The sequence below is a fragment of the Engraulis encrasicolus genome, chromosome 22, assembly GCF_034702125.1.
Source record: "Engraulis encrasicolus isolate BLACKSEA-1 chromosome 22, IST_EnEncr_1.0, whole genome shotgun sequence".
Lineage (NCBI taxonomy): Eukaryota > Metazoa > Chordata > Actinopteri > Clupeiformes > Engraulidae > Engraulis > Engraulis encrasicolus.
In genome coordinates, this window is record NC_085878.1 from 21,368,502 (window position 1) to 21,388,400 (window position 19,899).

At 42.2% G+C, this 19,899-nt stretch overlaps 1 protein-coding gene across 1 annotated transcript; it reads left to right on the plus strand.

Annotated features, from left to right (window-relative positions):
* The first annotated feature begins 5,465 nt into the window (after positions 1-5,465).
* On the plus strand, positions 5,466-19,562 carry ube2d2 (ubiquitin-conjugating enzyme E2D 2 (UBC4/5 homolog, yeast)). The gene is made up of 7 exons (XM_063188556.1): positions 5,466-5,776; positions 7,372-7,435; positions 10,748-10,779; positions 10,882-10,959; positions 12,447-12,552; positions 16,584-16,677; positions 17,990-19,562. The coding sequence occupies exons 1-7, from the start codon at positions 5,753-5,755 to the stop codon at positions 18,033-18,035; spliced, it is 444 nt and encodes a 147-aa protein (XP_063044626.1). The 5' UTR covers positions 5,466-5,752; the 3' UTR covers positions 18,036-19,562.
* The last annotated feature ends 337 nt before the right edge of the window (positions 19,563-19,899 follow it).

Genomic DNA, 19,899 nt, shown 5'->3' on the forward strand with positions numbered 1-19,899 from the left:
GCCTGCACCACCCTGACATGGCGAAGGAAGGAACTCCCACGCACACGCTGACAGGGCAGCCTCATACCGCCATCCGGTGGAGACACGGCACAGGCTGTTGGGGTTTCCCTGGGAACGTGTGCGCGCGCCATCCATCTCCGTCCAGCTCATATGGTGTGTGTGTGATGCGCTCTCTGGATGCTCGGCAGCGCGCATATCCACGCAGACAACCCTCAGTCCTTCAACATAAAAAAACGCCAAAGTTAATTAATTAAGTCAATTAATTTGGTCATATTTAAATGCACGTGTTTCTGCGGTGATGTCACTGCATGTATTGTCTATGGCCAAATTGCTCGCAATCCCAAAGTCTTGGGAGAGAGATTGCCAAGGCACTACATGCACTACATTGCAGTTAAAAATGTCTATCAAAATGGTGGACATGGAGAAGATCCTCCTTGCATGTATAAAAAGTAGGCCTACATTTTTCCCATTCATAATTTGGCTTAATAGAATTTGACGGTGGTGGTGGGTATTTGTGAAAAAGGTAATAACACTTGTGAATGGGCAGACTGACTTACAGAAGTAAACTAGAAGCACTCAGAGAGCGCAGACCTCCGCCAAGGAAGCTGCTTGATACATTTGACTATGTTACACCGTAAAGGGTGATACATAGTCATACTGTGCAGACTTCGGGGTAAAGCATAGACGTACTGTCAGCGGGGGTATTCCCTCATAGTCGTCCTGCGTGCGAATGCAGGAAAGGGCGTGGTGTTTTTTTCCCGCCGAGAATTCATCGACACCGATGACGTCAATTCACCTCCGTGACAACAGGGGGCGAACTAACTCATTCAGTTGAGCCCAGTCCCTAGAATGAATCACAAAGCTAGCCAGCTGGCTATCTAAAACGTAATATTCCACTAGTGGCCTACATCTAAAAGTTGGGGCATAATTAGATGGTACAACATCAGTTTCTTTTTAGTCAAGTATTACATGAGATTAAATGCCAAACAAACGCCGTTTTAAAAGACAATAGACTGGCCATTCACACCTGGGGCCTAGTAGTAGCTAGCTAGCCAGCTAAATCAGTTATTACAAACTCAAAGCTAGTTGACTAGCCACCTGAAACGTAATTCTACCACTAACAAAGATGCTTCTTGCTACTAATTTAAACTGTTGCGGCGTAGACATGAACGATAGCATACAATATTCTCTCTTTATTCATGTTTTACAGTTCAGGTGGTTAAAATGCCAAACAAAAGCCGTTTTTAAATGCAATAGATACATCTAATGGCCATATTAACAGCTAGCTTAGCAACTGTCAGCCAAACCCATTCAAACTCTACAGGACATTAGCGAACCCTGTTTTAGGAGCTAGCTGCCACACTACAAACGAACAAAGAGGCTTCTTTGCTACTACCACACTACAAACTTATATCATTTTCATGATGGCCTTTTATTGATATTTTTAATTGATTTTTTGGGAAAACACTGTTTCTCTTCTCTCTTTCAAGGAACTCCAGTGATTTCCTGCCAAGTCAACCGCATCGTGTTTTTAATTTTCCTTATTATATGGTGTGACGTCATCGGTCGAATGCTCCATTCATTTCAACGGGGCTCCCCAACGTTCGCACGTCTGTTATTTTTCGATAACGGACGGGTTGGTCTATAACAGACCGCTGTCAATGGCAACAAGACTTTTCACTGCTAAAGCGACTTTTCAACAAGACTCTAATCATCTGCTGTGATAGACAACACCTGTTGTCCTGGCTACCTAGCTGTTGCCTAGCGGTGTTCCACAACGGCACTGTTTTGTTTTGCGCAGCAACAATAATTTGACTTAACATTAAATAGGCCTAAAGAAATGTCCCCGCCATGTGTGAATCATTTAAGTATATCCATATAATAAGCGGGTTAACTTTCGGCGACTCGGTCGCTTTGTGGAATAGCAGCACTTCAGCTCCGCTCCGCGTCGGGGTCTAAAGATTCTCTCTGTCGTGCTGCTATTCCACGGTAGCGACCTTCTCGCCGAACGTTAACCCTTACTTATTCAAACCTCCGTGGTAGGGTAGAAGAATAGAACACCACTGACCTATCAGGGCCAAGTACTCACTGAACTGCTGCAAGCACATTGACCAATCACAGTCCAAGAGCATAGCGTCAGCTCACGGACATTTCAGCCTGGGAAAATCATGCGTGTACCGCAGCCAGGGGTTGTTATATCGCTGCACAGGGGGGCGTGGTGGCTACTTTTTTGTACTGCACCTCAGTTGAGATGCTACTGTGAATCCCCCTTAAAGTGTTTATGAAATGAAAACAAAGTAAAGGAATTTGACCATTTCCAGGACAGATTCTGAAAGTTCTAAGCCTTGTGAATAAAATGGGATATTGTCTGGGTGATATTTTGTCCTAAAAGTCATGTTAAAACGTTCCCAAAAAGTGTTTTTTTTGGTGACATGCAAATTTTATGCAAATGATATGCGTGACATAGAAGGGGTGAGTTCACCTCATTCCACCTTGTTCAGATCAATGGCGGCTAGTACCAAAACAAAGCGCAGTGTCAAGCAGTGTGTTGCTGGAGGGCCGAACGGTGCCAGCTGCAAAAATGGCTACTTGACAGAAGGAATATCTTTGCACAAGTTCCCTTCTGTGAAGAATGATGGAACTGTGGCCGACAAGGAGAAGGCTAAATCAAGCTAGGGCTCTGTGGATCCAATGCGTGGTTTTGAAGCAAGCTCGTGGTCACTGTTGTGCTCATTTCCACTGTTGTGCACATTTCCACCCCTTGTGCTTCACCACAAATGTGGAGGTCGCGGGCATGGTTGGACTGAAGAGAATGCTATTGCCTCAAGCAGTTCCAACAATTGACATCGCCGGCGTGCAGACTGAAACTGCCCCTGTAACTGCTCGGGCACGAAGACAGGTGAGTGCACTGCTCTGCTTTAGGCTACTCGTTTTACCTTGTCCATCTGCTTTGTATGTTGTTTTCAGGAAAGGGTAATGCACATTACATGCCAAACCGATGCGAATGCTCTCGGAATATGCACTTTTTATTGATTGCCATTCAACTGGTCAATAAATTGGTTTTGGGAGGATATCCGCACATCAGCGTGGTGCTCTCAGTCGAGGACAGCCAACTCACAGATTGGGGTACTGCTTAGCGAATAAACAGAGATGCACATAGCGTAGGCCTACTTTGAAGCGTTGATTGTTTGTTTTTAGTATTGTGGTGCACGTGTGGCTGACGTTTGGACACACCTCATCCTCAGAGTCCGGCTGAGGGACACGCGACGCCTGTGACTTTGAGCACAAAAAATAATAATAATGATAAACGCTAAAAATATGCTGAGGACTCAGGCTATATAGGGCGTATTTCCATCAGCCTAATACCTCCGTATTTTCTCTAGTTGATGATATTTTTGCATGTAGCCTACATGCATTTCAATCACACTATATCGCGCAATTGAATCAAAATGCCCCCCATTTGTCAACAAATACACACGCCATGTCATCTGTGGGTCATGGCAAAGCGCCCTTAGCAACCGTAACCATAAACAAAACGAACTGTCAGGCTATGTCAACAATCGTCACTTCGCCTGTCAGACATGTCACTTTCTGCAGATGTATCACTGCCTCTGAAATAGATTTGTGCTGCTGTTTTTTTTCTCATGAGGTTGGATGTGTGGTTTTTCGACACGCTGATGTTTGTATCAGAATTTTGGTTCCTTTATAAGATGTGGGTCCATCAAATGTGTGTTGTTTTCTCAGATCGCCATACTAGCAAACCAGGGACTCCCCTCTATGATGTCACAGCCCAGCTCATTAGTCACACCAAATTTCACAGAATTCACACTTTGAGTTGCCATTTTCACAAGTTCCTCCAGGATGATTGGGTTCAAAGTCTCATCGATGCTATCAGAAAAAACAAGGCTTTAATGGGAATGACCGTTTGTTTTCGTTTCATAAACACTTTAAGTCTTTCCGCATTGTTTTTGTGGAGTCCCCGCAATTCAATTTCTGGTCACTAGGGGGCGTTTAGATGGTGAAGAATCATTTGAAAAGTCCTGGTTCCGGTTTGTGATCCGGATCACCACCAGAATTTAGACACTTGTTCCTAGGGTCATTATCAACAAACCCACAAAGTTTCGTCCAAATCTGTTGATAAGTTTTTGAGTTATGCTGCTGACAAACAAACAGACAGACAGACAAACCAACGCGACTGAAAACATTACCTCCTTGGCGGAGGTAACTAGTAAAAAATATTACATAGTGCACCTTTAAGAATGAATGTAAGTGAGGTCATCTTGCGCTAGGTTGCCAAAGGGCAGTCATGGGTAAGTGGTTAGGGCGTCAGACTTGCACGGGTGAGGCATAAATGCAATTTCGTTGTGTGCCTAAAACTAGGATCAAAACATCTCAAAATTCTAGTGAGTTATTGGATGACTTCTGTGTTCAATTAAGATTGACTTGACTGAATTCTTTGTTTTTGCTTGAAATAGACAAAAAATAAGGCTGTTTAAACCTGTGGAAACATCAGTTGTGCCATGTTGATGTCAGGTGGATAGACAGCAGACATCACTATTGGAAAAAGTTTTGTTAAGCACATTTCTATATGTGTTCGTGCCATTATGTGCTTCATGCACAGTTTTATACTACAGTGTGTGTGTGTGTGTGTGTGTGTGTGTGTGTGTGTGTGTGTGTGTGTGTGTGTGTGTGTGTGTGTGTGTGTGTGTGTGTGTGTGTCAATAATAAAAAGAAGAAGAAGAAACAGAAACCTATGGTTTCTAATTCCACTAATGTAAATCTTGACGTCTCAACAGTCTGTGATTAATTGCTATAGGCCTAGAATTTGATTGCATCGACTAATATAGACCTAATCCTACCTATAGCCTAAATTTCACACCATTTGTGCTTGGTCGCCTTCAAAATAATTCTAAGAGCATTTGACAACAACAATGATAGGCCCCACGCCTCGTAATGTATGTATCTTTGGCTTATAGTATTTGCCCTCTGGTTCATACAAACGCACCAGTAGGCATATGTGCATTGTGTTCATTCTGGAGTAGAATGATAGAATTTTTGAACAACCATTTGTGAAATCTCGCGAAACATCGCGATACATACAAGCCGACGCATATCCCTCCGCGTTTATTAAACTTCCTCCCTTCCGAGGAATTTCGATACGATAGCCAGTCTGTGTCGCTACAAGACATAGCTGCTACGTACGTCCAATCTCAGGAATATAATGTGCCCATCACCTCAAAATAAACGTATTAAACATTATCTCAAAGTGTCCAATATGACCAATCGTTGCTACATTTCGATCCCCGACAATGAGCAGTGCAACAGGAACACATCGCTTTGGATGAAGCCATTTTGGCTCAAAGCACATTACAATTGCCGTTCACCCTCCATTGTGGCGCTTACGCAGTGTCGGTTGCATTGTAGTCTATGGGGCTGGATAACAGAAGAACTCGGCGCGCAATCACGCAAGCTGATGCGCATGTCGGCGGAAGACTTTCATTACAGCAGCGCAGAGTGAGTGATCTGGTAGCCGCTGCTGCAGGAGGAAGGATCGCGGTTCTACCCGTACTACCTTTCAGTTTCGCCTTAAAATTACATCGACCGGTTTCACCGGACAGATAGCTTTAATTTGTGTGATAGCCCAAGGTATTGATTGTGACACATTTGTGAGTAGCGATCCACAGATATAGGGAACAGCCGCCATTTTAACCGAGTATAACACGTTTTCGGTGACAGCAGCACAAGCACAACAATGGCTCTGAAAAGAATTCACAAGGTAAGAAGGAAGTCAGCGAGTGCCGTCGTCGGCCTGCTATTTCGCACTTGAAATTTCAATCGGGGTCGTAGTACCGGGCCGCTGAATATCTCCACCAGTGTAAATAGCGGCCTCTCCACAAATCCGTCGTCTTTAATGGCAAATTCCCGGATACTGCTGTGGCAAGATGTCAGTGTAGCATTGCGCCTTGAACAGCTAACGTTAACTTTAGCCAAATACAGTTTGATGCTTCCAGTCCAACCCATGGGCCCGCTACCTTTTGGACTGTATGTACCCAAACTCTGGCATTTATGATTTCCTCCAGGCCACTACGTGGTTCGATTGCATGTATCTTCCAAAATGAATAGATGCTATGTATATTTTGTTTCACTGAGTGTCAACGTGATTATTGATGGTGAACGACTGGTGTTCGGCAGCTAAGGCTTGGTATTTAGCTTACGGTAATGGGCAAGGCTAGCCAGTAGCTTTTGGTTGAACTTGGCTGGTAGAATAACTAGCTACATGTTTAGCACGTTAATGACACACTTAAAATGTGTTTACATGCTAGCTTAATGCTAATTCTGGCTAACTGTACAATAATTGGGTAGTATGCCTACACTGCTTGTCTAGATAGGAAGCTGTAAGCTAGCAGGGGCCCTGTCGCTAGCTTTTCGGGCTAACTAACGTGTGGTAGGCTACTCGGCAATGCCGGGATTCAAGTTGAAAACACAACTTAAATCAGAGGCGGCATTAAAGATGTCGCCAGATACTGCAATAGCGGGTATACTTTGAGAAGGATGTGTCGATGATTTTGCCCTACTGGTTATTTTCAGCAACACAACAACCGGGCAGGGATGACTATCTTAGCCATCTGTAGCTAACTGTAAGCACACGTCTGTGACGTTAGTGTGAACTTATATCACAGCACGTAGCCATTAACAAGAACACAGCGCGATATCACAATCATTCAGCACTTCAAACCTGGACGAGATGACTCCCCATATTCAGTTATTAGATAGAGTAAGACACAAGTGCTCCTGAAATGAAGCCATCTATCTAGTGAGCTTGCAAGCACTGCGTTACATTTGTCTGGTGAAGTTCTCTCGAGCTCATTATCATGCTCGTGAGCATGGTTAGCCTAAATGTATAACTTGTTTTTTTCATGAAGCATGTGGCAATGTCTGGAACCATGTCATATCCTTACAGTAAAATTAAGATGTCGCCCGATTGATAAGTGACATGCCGACTTTGACTTACCGGTATATACTACACATAAGTGGCTCCACATGGATTGTCAAGGCAAACGTAAAGGCCTGCCACAGACATCCCACGTAAAGCCAGTTGTATTTGGTGCACTCATCGTAGGTAAGGTTAGAAGAACCAACCTTGCCGCTATGGTTATTACATTCCTCTCATGTAAATCAACTGTGCACGACCTAGTAAAGGTACATCTGAAGGTATTATATTGGTTAGGGGTGTCCACCAAATGCTGTGTTAGTAAAACAAGTATTTGATTTCCCAGGTATTGGGTGAACAGAAGTGTCCTCCCTATTCTTTTCTGACTCAATCCAGTTTTCATTTAGGCTTTTATGGTTAACATGTCTTCTGTTTTATAGGAATTGAATGACCTGGCTCGTGATCCTCCTGCCCAATGTTCGGCTGGACCAGTTGGAGATGACAGTAAGTGTCAACCATGACTGTCAATCAATTCAAATGATCATTTTCTGTCTTAAATAGTTTGATGGGTTAAATGATCAATTTAGACTCGGCAGCATTTCTGGGCAGATGTTCCATACAAAGTTCCAGGTTGATGCATCACAATTATTTTGAGAAACAACCTCATCCTCCTGCATATTGCCAATCTTAAAAGTGAAGTATTCAACCAGCTGAAGGGAAATGTCCTTTTTTTGAGTATTACAGCGTAATCAATAAATGGCACCCAACATATTGTCAGGATTGCCATCTTAGTGCTTTATGTGTATGAAGGGTTGCATGGATTCGTTGATTAAACAAAATTAACAGGCCAGTCAATACAAGGAGTCTTGACAAAGAGCTATGACTGGCTAAATGGGGAAATCAAAAGTAATGTGCAATCATGAACCATAGCATTGTGTGTAAATGCTTACTATGCCCTTGCAAACCAACACACTATCACAGAGATAGACCAACAACAGCTGTTTTTTTTTTTGTTTGTTTTCAAAGAGCAGCAATGCTTGACTAGGAGTGTAGCCCACGTGGTCAGTAGTTCAAATGTCACAGTGCATTTTGACATTCTGAAATTTGGGTTGAGTGGTTCATGAAAATAAGCTGATGACTTTATTAGCAATAGTAAATGCATATTTCCCCCTGTAAACGTCATTGTCAAATGCTATTTATAGCCATGGGACACACTCCACCGAGTATGATAAGGACAGACACTTGGAACAAGAATGTATTTTGAAGGCCCACAGCATGAGTAATGTATTTCTAAACATCATGTACTCTTTAACATTCACAGAGAGTTTGTGTGGGTAGTGACATTTGTACATCTAGGTCTTTGTTGATTCAGAAACATAACTAAGCTTATAATATTTTTCCCTGGTGTGAATTTGCATTGCAAACATGTTTATCAGCAAAGTTGATCTGAACCTGTTATTTATTTTTATTCTTTGTTTTTTATTATTATTTTTAAACAAAGCAATCATTTGTTCACTACTACATCTATTAGTTATGATGGGTTGGGGGGGTGTAGTGAACGAATATAGCAGTGATTAATAACAAATAAATGAATAATCTGAATGGCAGTCTTGCTTCACTGAAATTCACTGGGTTGAGTTTCATCTGTTGCTGTGAGACACTAGGGCAGGAGCAGGGAAAGACCGTTAAGCACCAACCCTTTTGCTGTTGTCATGGAGATACACCCCATGTGAGTGGGGGGACCCTGATGGCAAAAGGATGGGATGTTGGGGGTTCAGTGACCTGCAACATGTGTTTTGCATCAGAACACCTGTGCAGTACAGGGAAATCCGAGGATGCTTTCACACTTGCAGTATTTGGTGTGCACCAAATGTCCCATTCGCACCACAAGACTTTTGTTTGTAGTTCTTTTCGTTAGTGCACACCAAACAACCGGTTCGAAATCGATCGTCTGTTCTCAGATTGCCCTGGTTTTCATCTGCCGTTTTTGCTACGCATCCTCAAACGTGTAGACAACCAAGCCAATTTGGACATAATTGTAGAGTTAAACGTAATTGTTGTCACAAGTGTTGCTTTTTAGTCTGACTGGTGACAAAGGTCTTCACGGCCTATTGTTGTATTTAGAACTATGCCTGTGTGACAACAAATCCTACACTTTTGGTCACTGATAATGTTTTGGATGCTGCATGATTTACAGTTTTTGGGATGCAGCTATAGTCTGTATGGGTTGCAATGGTGGTATCCCCCTGTTTGGAATTGACTTTTGATCAACTCCAGCCCTCTGTCAGGCATATCTTTATCCACGTATGGACTGTGCATAGATGTACATTACTGGATGTTGTGTTGACTATCCCCATCTATTGGGGAAATTTCTCAGTTTGATTGCTGTCATCTTTATTCAGGTGTAGCGCTGCTTGCATGACCATAAATTGGTCACGGGGCAATATGCCAATCATCCTGTAGATGGCTGTAAAACAACATCTTTGTTGACCGTGTGAAAAGCATAGGAAGCCTATACCAAGATTTTAGTGCCCTAGTCTGGCAGTGCTAAAAGGCTGAAAGCAATTTCTAGTGTTCTATGTGGGTGACTGTGTTTGATTAGCTGGGGGAACCTAAATATGTGTCTATATACTGCATGTATATGTGCAGGTCATTTTGGATACCATTTGTTTACTAGACACAAAGGTTGTATTGCATTGCCCAAATAGGAAATGAACATTGATTTGACCTCAGTAGATGTGTAGACATGCCTACTGTTGCAATCTAAGACTGAAGAGCCCCTTCTATATGTTGCATGTTCACAAACCTTTCCAGTGATATTTACCACCATCAAGATCAAATGTGTTTTTATATTGACTTAGTAATATTTGGAAGGTCCAATTTCACATATTCATGTGCCTCTTGACAAACACAATTTTGATTTTCATTTTTTTTAACCTCATGATAGAATAAGCTCACAACAGTTGTGGGTGTTGGGTCTAGCCTTTTTCATATGTGATGGAAAATAGTTATACTGCTCTAAAGCAGTTTTTTTGGGGGGGGGGGTTATGCGTTATAGAAAAGCCACTCGGGTGCAGAAGCTACGACTGGGTCGAGAGTTCGGACATTTGCTTGAACACCTGGTGAAGCCTAGTGCAGTGCAGATATTCTTTCTTTACTGCGTTCCATTCCGCTGAAACGGGCGTGGGGAGCGTTTCAATGGAGGGGGCACTTCAAGTCCTTATTAAGTCCTCCAAGGGCCATACTATGAACACAAACCAGGATTTCGCCCTACACTTTAGGCCTAAATTGAAGACCTTTTTAACAGGCCCCACCGTCATGAGTTCCCCTGAAAATATAACTTAATTGCATTGCAAATGTAGTTTCTAAGATTTCTTTTTAAAAAGAACCTGGCGTTAACGGCCCCCGAACCATAGGTTCCCGCCCCTGCGCTAAAATGTTGTGGCAAGTCAGAAAAATGTGCATCAACACGGTTGATTGGGAAGTCGTTCTATTTTACTAGAATCGTCCTGTTGTTGGAAAACCAAGTGGATGCATCTTATATTGCTACAACATGATGTGCTTCAGAGCATGTTCACTTCAGAATCTGATTGAAAAAGCACTTGTGTTGTAACTCTGCCCTGGCAAGTTTGTAGTTTCACAAGTTGGACCTACAATCTGTTTTGTCTTGTAGTTGAGCCTTATTGCTGTATAGCTGATTTAGGCATTATGTAATGCTTAGGCAGTGTTGGATTGAAAAAACACATTTGTGAAAGGTTACGGGTCAGACATTTTTGGAAACAAACTGACTTTGAAATGTTCTCTTTCTTCCACTAGTGTTTCATTGGCAGGCGACAATAATGGGACCAGTAAGTATGCTTTGTTGATGCCCTTATTCTCAGCTTCAAAATATTTTGTTATTGCTCTCTCTGTGTGGAGAGGAAATAACCTTGTCTTTGTCCTCTGAACAGAACGACAGTCCTTACCAGGGTGGAGTGTTTTTCCTTACTATCCACTTCCCCACAGATTACCCCTTCAAACCGCCAAAGGTGAGGAACTAGGAACCTTGAGGATTGTAGTGTACTTGTTGAAGCCAGGGGGTATTCCAAGAACATGGTTAAGTGATCAGCCTGGCTAAGTTTACCCACAAGAAGTGGTAAACCTGCTAATAGATAGCCAAAGGATGTAATTTCTCTAAGAATTTGAGCACTTCTATTAGGTTCTTCACCACTGCCTCAAAGTTAGCTTAACCTGGGATATTGCTGAGCCAGGTTCTTGGAATACTCTCCAGGTGTTTGTCTGCTTATTTTGCTGCCAGAAGGCCAATGTGGGGAATCCTAGTTGATGCCGTGCATGGTCCAGTCCAATCATTAGTGGGTTAAATGATGTCACTTGTGGGCCCATGTACCTTATGCAACCCTAAATCACATCTAAGCCCTGGACATGTGATTCATCCAAACGCACAACAAACATCACATCCTGACAAAAACACCGCTTGTGCTGTGGGAAGCATCAGGCCTGAGGAGACAAAATCTCTCTCTCTCTCTCTCTCTCTCTCTCTCTCTCTCTCTCTCTCTCTCTCTCTCTCTCTCTCTCTCTCTCTCTCTCTCTCTCTCTCTCTCTCTCTCTCTCTCTCTCTCTCTCTCTCTCTCTCTCTCTCTCTTTCTGTATGACATGGGCAGTGTGGTCTTCCAGCGTGTTTCTGGGTTTTTTTCCCGCCCCTGCTGAGGCTTTACAGCAGAGGTGTCCAAAAAAAGGCCCGTGGGCCAGATGTGGCCTGCCTGAGGGTTCAGTCCGGCAACCGAGACTTGCAGAGAAAGAAATAATTAAGAAAGTAGATATCTAGTCCATTACAAAGTTGCTGCAGGTGTCTGAGATGAATGGTTTTCAATACTTGAACAAATTTGCCTTTTTGCACGCCATTTACAGTCCATGCTCCTGATGGCCTACTCACTGTCATCCACCTCAAGATGATTGACTAGCAATGATATTCCTCTATGAAGAAACTTACAATGGTTCGCTGTTATTGTACTGGTCCGGCCCACTTAAGATCAAATTGCTTGTATTTGGCCCCTGAACCAAAATGAGTTTGACACCCCTGATTTTACAGTAACTGCTTTCAAAGTAAGTTGTTGCTCAAAGGTGTCGTCTATGTGTAACTAAGTGATGAATGGACGTGATTCTCTAGCATGAAGGACACCTGTCACCAAGTCCACTTTCCAAAGTTCTCATTATGATTCCCTCCTCTAAAGTCAAGCATGTCTGTGTCTGCCAAGACCTCAGCACTGATGTAATGGACAGGTGTCATTTTTAAAAGAGGATATGGCGGCTGTACGACATCTGAGCGGATCATTTGCATACAATATGCATGTCCTATTGCAAGAGGACAGCTCGCCATTGGTTTATGCAGAGTTGTCTATCAAGTACCTTGAGTGGTTGTCACTCAGCAGCTGTCACTGACAATCTTGTCTTTCTTTCCTTTTGCCTTTTTCTTCTCTTTTCACCACATGTTGTTCTTCAATCCGACACTCTGCAGGTTGCATTCACCACAAGAATCTACCACCCGAATATCAACAGCAACGGAAGCATCTGTCTCGACATACTGAGGTCGCAGTGGTCCCCCGCCCTCACCATCTCCAAAGGTACAGCAAGCACACTCTTTTGGGTGCACACATACACACGTGCACACACTGAGACGTGTAGATGTTCCCATGCATAAATATGCACACACCTTGGCCCTCTGAAGTCAGAACAGGGTTGAATGTATTGTAGTGTATGTATATGCACACATCACACACATACACGCAAACTTTCGTGCTGTTTTTGCAAGTATGAGCGGTAGTGGCAAACATGTATTACTGGTTGTTCTGAAGAATGCAGCAAGTGCAATCTGTTTGATCCTGGGCCAGATGAATGGTTAAGCAGTGATGAAATGCTCTTTCAGCATTCTACACCCAACTCTACTCCTTATGTTATTCTCATGTACTCCTCCAGAGCAATTATGGGAATTAAATTAATGCTGTGGTCATCTGTAATTTTTGGATTTGCTGCAGTCTTGTAGGCACAGAATGTTATGTTACAAAGTTTTAATTAATTGGGGGAAAAACTAATTTCAAAAATGCGATTTAAAAATATATATATTATTCATTCTTCCACCTCTATCTGTTTAAACTGTGCAAGGATACCATTTTGAAGTCTTTTGGATGCTTTGTATAAGGGGAGTAGATCAAATACCCGGTCAAATGTCCAAGTGCTGAATTTTTTTGGAGTTGGGGATTGTATCACTGGCATGTAGTGTTGGGTTATGAGGACACTCCCTCCTGAGAGTATTGAAATTGAAATGCTTGGTTACAAAAACTTGGTGTAACACTTCAGAACCGGGCTCACGTGTTGTTCAGTAATGCATGCCTAATGACGGTCTATGTAAGTGACTAAGATGATTTGTGTTAAGCAAAATCAGGGACCTGTTAGGTCTTTCTTACAACTATAGCAATTATTACCTTATTGGCAATTGGGGATGCAAACGATTAATCGACTTTAATTGATCAATGCGTTAATCGATTAAAAAACATTAATCGACAATTCAACTGGCAAGAGACCCGGGTGAAATGGCCATTTGAAGAGGGGTGAATAGTGGGAATATTTAAATCACCTTTTGGATTTTAGAATTGCAATAGAATTATTTTAAATGTGGTATTATATCTCAATTATTTAGATTTAGTAGGATATTTTCCGAGAAACATTGAGATTTTGGAGGGAAAATGCTGCTTATCAATTAATCGTAAGTCGATCGATAAAGAAAAAACTAATGATTAATGAATTAATCGATAATTTGCATCCCTATTGGTAATCAAAAAGAAAATTGTAAATTCACCCCTAATGAATGAATGATTTTTGCTCAACACAACTTGGAAATGACGTATACAGTCAGTGTGGCAGTTTCACAGAATTTGCCCAAAAAATACATTAATTAAAAAGTAATCTGCTGAGGTGCTTTCCATATGTTCCCACAGTTTTGTGTTTAAACTTATGTTTTCTCAAGAGTTTTTTTCAATGTCAAAGATTTATTTTCTCCTAACCCCGACAGGTTAGGGTTAGGGTTTTTTTTTTTGTGTGGCACAGCTTTGTTAGCATTCCTTTGTTTTGTACAAAAAAATCAATAGCCTGGAAACTGTGTTTCTCAAAAGTATTTCTTTACTGGCTGTTTACCGTTTCCCAGCATTTCTTGTCCATTTATGACCATTTAGGTGATGGGCTGGTTGACTCATCGTGTCTTAGTGTCATAGGTTACTGCATTACATCACTGATAACGCTCAGGATCATAGGGCTGCAAGTTGTGCGCAGTGTTCAGGGGCAGGACTGCTTTGAAAGCTGTAGTGCAATCAGAGGTCTTGTCTCACAGATATCTGCTACTAGTTTTGTGTTTTCTCTTGGAATTACTGCAGTCCATTAAGAGCCCTGATAAGTGATCAATCATTTATTTATTTTTATCAATCAGGGTTTTTTTACCCTAAGCACGTCAGAAAATCAAAAATGTGGTTCTTTTAACCTGTACAAGCCACAAATCTGAATTGTTGCAGTACGCAAATGCAAATTCCACCTGGATTTTAAGACGGCATCATGATATTCTTTTTAACGCTAATGAAAGTTGTATTTCACACTAAATTAGTGCTGGGCGATGTAAAAAAAAAACAAAAAAAAAAAACATGATATTGATTACTTTATTACAATAACTACTATACACATCACAATATAATAACACAATTACACATGTTCTCACTTATTGTCTTTACTTTCTCTTTATTGTGTTGTGTTGCAAAACCACATTTTTAAAAAACTAATATTTTTATTCTGCTTGTTAATTATTTGAACGTGGTTTGCATAGTGCCACAACCATGTTTTTACATTTTATCAAATTATATATTAGCTTTTATAATGAATACAATAAGTTTATCACGATAGAGGACAAAGGGCACAAGAGACACGTTTGTATCATGGCAACGATATACATCGTCATATCGCCTAGACCTGCACCTAATCAGGGCTTGACATTTAACTTTTTGCTCACCAGCCACAGTGGCTAGTGGTTGGTAGAAGATCTGTGCTATGAAAAGTGTGTTAAATGAAAGTGCTTCAGTATACATGGGTTCTAAATTTCTCCTGGCTCTGATTGTTGGAAATCACTGTTGATCAAAGAATTAGCTCACGTGGTTGACTGTCAATGTCTTTCCCATCCTCACATCCTGTTTATAAACACGGTAAACCCATGTATATCAGACAAATGGAATCTGAATGATCTTTCTTGAACCTAAATATAACACGGGTTGCAGAAACAGGATATAGGCTACACATATGTCATACCTTAGAACAGGTGTCACCAACGTGGTGCCCGCGGGTGCCAGGTAGCCCTCCAAGAGCTTCTGAGGTGCCCACCAAGGATGTTAATAAACAGGGATGACTGCAAGATTTTAGTCACACTTGAGGTTTTTCTTCATTTAAACATGAGATTATTTCTTTATAACCTATAAAGAATACTTCTTTATAACCTATCAGCAAATAATCATTCAATCATAGTGTGATTTCTAGACTAGGGCAGTCATGGGTGAGCGGTTAGGGCGTCAGACTTGCATCCCAGAGGTTGCCGGTTCGACTCCCGACCCGCCAGGTTGGTGGGGGGAGTAATCAACCAGTGCTCTCCCCCATCCTCCTCCATGACTGAGGTACCCTGAGCATCCCACCGTCCCACCGCACTGCTCCCCATGGGGCGCCACTGAGGGCTGCCCCCTTGCACGGGTGAGGCATAAATGCAATTTCGTTGTGTGCAGTGTTCACTTGTGTGCTGTGGCGTGCTGTGTCACAATGACAATGGGAGTTGGAGTTTCCCAATGGGCTTTCACTTTTCACTTTCAGAAGAATGTCAAGACGTAGAGGATTTTGAACAAACTAGCTCGCGGGTAGCCATAACTAGCCCTCGGGTAGCCCTTGGTAGCCCTCCGACGCAAAAAGGTTGGGGACCCCTGCCTTAGAATAAGTTACCTGTCTGGTGAGAAGTGAAAACTGGCTGGTTAGCGGCCAAGTCTACCCATTTTTGACCAGTTGACAGGTGCACCTAATGTATGATGTATGAAGATAATGATTTTGTTTAGCTCCACCTGTATACAGATGGCTGCAGCTAAGAGCTAGTCATGTTTAATCAACGCCCATAGTAAAACACTAATGAGGAACAGAAAGAAACGTGTAGTGTGTAGTAATCATTTCAGAGTGGTTTGCAAAGGCAGCAAAGTAGTCTGGTGTGGGTATTCCCAGTTCTCTTTTCTAGAATGCTGAATGTTCCTTTCTAAATTCACAGGTATTTTGTTGCTTTTTGCTTTTTTTTTTTTTTGCTTTTTTTGCTTTTTTTTAATTTTTTTTTAAAGAGGAATGTTATAGTATCAATACAAATTAGTACCCTCCCAAAACACCCGTCAATGCGCTATGAGTACAAAATATCAGACATAAAGACATGCAAGTGCCCCAAACCAAAGAGGAAAACGCTGGACAAACAAAAAATACAATTCAACTGAGAAAAAACATAATTTTGTTGCTTTTTGTTGTTGCACTGGTTTGTGAGTGGAAATTGAAGTGGTTTGTGAGTCGTAATGGTAACAAATGAATATCTCTTGCTCTCCTCCAGTTCTCCTGTCAATCTGCTCTCTGCTGTGCGACCCAAACCCAGATGACCCCCTTGTACCTGAGATTGCTCGCATCTACAAGACTGACAGGGAAAAGTAAGTTCTCAGATTTCATTCTCTCACTCCTGATATCTGCATAGGCCTCCTTGTTTCTAAGTGTTAAATGCATTTTCCAAAATGTCAAAACGGAGAGTCTCACCAATCAATGTCTGCAATACTGCAAACGGTTCACTGGATGTCAAGCTCGCAAGCCCCCAAAGATTTTTTTGGCCCTGAAGGGCTTATAAATTCAGATTCCTGAGGGGACTGGGAAGGTTATATAGTTATAACGTGGAATAGTCAAACAATATTAGATTTAAAACGGTACATGCTTTGAGCATCAACTATTGGTACATTCCAATATGCGGTCTCCCGTCCTCTACTCGTGCTTGTGGCCTCGCCCTGCCTCCTAGCCCCGCCTCAGGGGAGAAAAAAATTAAGTTTCCCCGCTGTCTGCACAGCCACAACAACTTTTTGGTCGACTGTTTTTCATTCACCATCTCGATTGCAAATGGGAAAATGACATTAGAACTGTGCTTTTGCTAAATTTTCTGACATCGGTGACGTCATCATGAGGTCACAAGCAAGCAAGGGAGGACGGAAGTCTGCATATTGGAATGCACCCAAGGTCTTCTTTTGGTCCCTTGCCATTACCCTTATTTGCAAGGAGGACCAGTGTTTTGTAATTAGCCTGTGAGCTTGAGTAAAATATCAAGTAGTGGAAATGAGTGTCTTGTTTAGGTGCTTTTCAGGATGGGTCTCTTCATGTTGCTGTTGCATTGTGCTTATCCAGATGAATGATAAGAAAAGTTGCCAGGGTCAGTGATTTTATTGTAAAGGCAGGTTTACAAAAACAAACAAAAAAACTTTAACTTGATGTGAGAGGAAACTTGCTGTTCACAAGTTAAGGGATCGAAGACCTCTCTCCTGGCATGTAGTTACAGGTAGTTGATATGTTGTGGTAATATCAATCTATTGTACCAAACTACTCTGAGCCTAATCTACTGTGCAAGTGGAGGCATGTGTGAGTCCATTTGTTCTCCACTGTGTGTATGTAGCAGTGGATTTTATTTTTGGTTCAATATAGGGTACATGGCCTTTAAAAAAAGGGAATTGAGCCGTAAGCTATGACGTTGCTGAATGTGACATCACTTTCAGTCATGCATACCCCTGACGCTTAATGCCAATTCACCATTGTGGCGAGGTATTGCATATGCAGAAGGAAAAAAATATTTGGTAAATTAATATTTATTGAAGTTTGCTATACTGTATTTTGCAGGGCTCAACATTGCAATATTCATATGTTGAACATGCATAGTTATGTATCAATTGCTGACATTCTGCTGAAATTCCTTCTCTTTTTCCACAGGTACAACAGAATAGCTCGGGAATGGACACAAAAGTATGCAATGTAGTTCCGGAGCCTTGGATTTACGGCGGGAAAAACAAACAGATGAAAAAAAACAACAAAAACAAAACAGCCCACGCCACCTCTCTGTCTCCGTTTTTACGGCGACTACTCAAGTTTAAGCAAAAGAGAAAAAAACAAAAGCAAACTAAAAACAGGTCTCAAATTCCATTGGAGTGTTTAGCTCCTTGCCACCCCCTTCCCCCCTCCTAGTCGCCACAACCCTCCCTCCCTTGCCCAGCAGACATGGTGTGTACATACTCTCTCTGCCCCTCCCATAAGACCCCAATTCTTCCTCTCCTCTCTCTCTCTCTCGTCCTCCTCTGTCCACGTCTCTTCCTCCTTGCCATCGGTCATCCCTCCATCCTTCTCTTTCACCTCCTTGAGACACACGCTCCATGTCTTGCTCCTGCCTCTCTCCGTCGCCAATGCGGCCAAACGCCCCCCCGCCTGCTACTGTGAATCGGGGGGTTGTCCAGTTTAGCTGCCGCAGCATTGCGACTTTTGTTCCGCAAGCATTCCTTGTTCTTTCGTAATTCCGAAAGGCAAGTTCACTCAAATTTAATGAATACAAGAAAACAGTTTGCTGGGGTCGCCGGTCAGAGGAGTTGAGGAGGTTTGGATCGGGGGTGGTGTCGGGTGGGGGGACTGGGCATACCCATCATTATTATGGACCTTCATGTTCTCATCCTTTCCACTACCCAGGCTTGTATTTGAGGCTTGGATGGGTGTTTTTCTGTCCCCGCCCCCCCCCAGTTTACCCTTTTTTATTTCTTCCTCTTACTTGGGTCAGTGGAGGGGGTATGCTGGCTTGTATTTTGTACAAAATCTTAAAGGAATTCTTTTAAATAAAATCATAGCAGACCTTTTTAAGGGGGAATAAAGACAGTTGATCTTTTGGATCATTCTAAAGGACTTGAATTCTATAAATATATAAATATTTGTTTTCCATTCGCCATAACCATGTCTCTTCTCTACCCCACTCAGCCCTGTCCAACATTCCCCCCCATCTCTCTCTCTCTCTCTCTCTCTCTCTCTCTCTCTCTCTCTCTCTCTCTCTCTCTCTCTCTCTCTCTCTCTCTCTCTCTCTCGCACACGCACACATATTCTCTCTCCCTCTCTCTGACGTGCACACACCTACTCTTACACCTTCGCACCCACACACGCAAGATATGGACCAGTTTATTTAAGCCCTTTAGTTGAGTATTTGTGTTTTCTGGTTGGCTCTTGGGCCGTAGGTTGTGTTTTTTTCTTTTCTTTTTTTTTTTTCTTTCTTTTTTATTTAGATGCTAACATGCGGCTGTGGGGGTGCACGCTAGCCCCCTACCATTGCCCTGTCCCTGCCCCCTTCACCCCCCCCTGAGGACCATCTACACACACACACACATGCACACACACACACACACACACACACACACACACGTGTGCGCGCACACATACACACACAACTCTGTATATTTAATTACCGGAAAGCTCTATTGGGCTTTGTGTGTTGATTAAAAACTGTGTAATAAAATGATTACTAAAGTCATAATGTCTCTGAAGTGCCTGGTTTTCTTTATTTATTAATTTTTTTAAAAAAAATTCTTTAAAAAAATGTGTTCAGTGCCCTGGCAAAAAGTCCTTGGCCCATCAAGGCAGCAGGTGATTAAATAAACTTTGTTTATGACCATTTCAATCTGTAGAAGCTTGGGCAGTATGTATTTCACTTTCATGGTTATTTTTGTGCCCCTTCTCTGTTTGGACAGTAGATGGCACTGGTGGTCATTTTAAGTTATGTGTTTGTGGGGTTTGTTTGTTTGTTTGTTTGTTTGTTTTTTTGGGGGGGGGTCATTTAAATATAATTCGTCCCCCTCCGATTTTAAAATGCC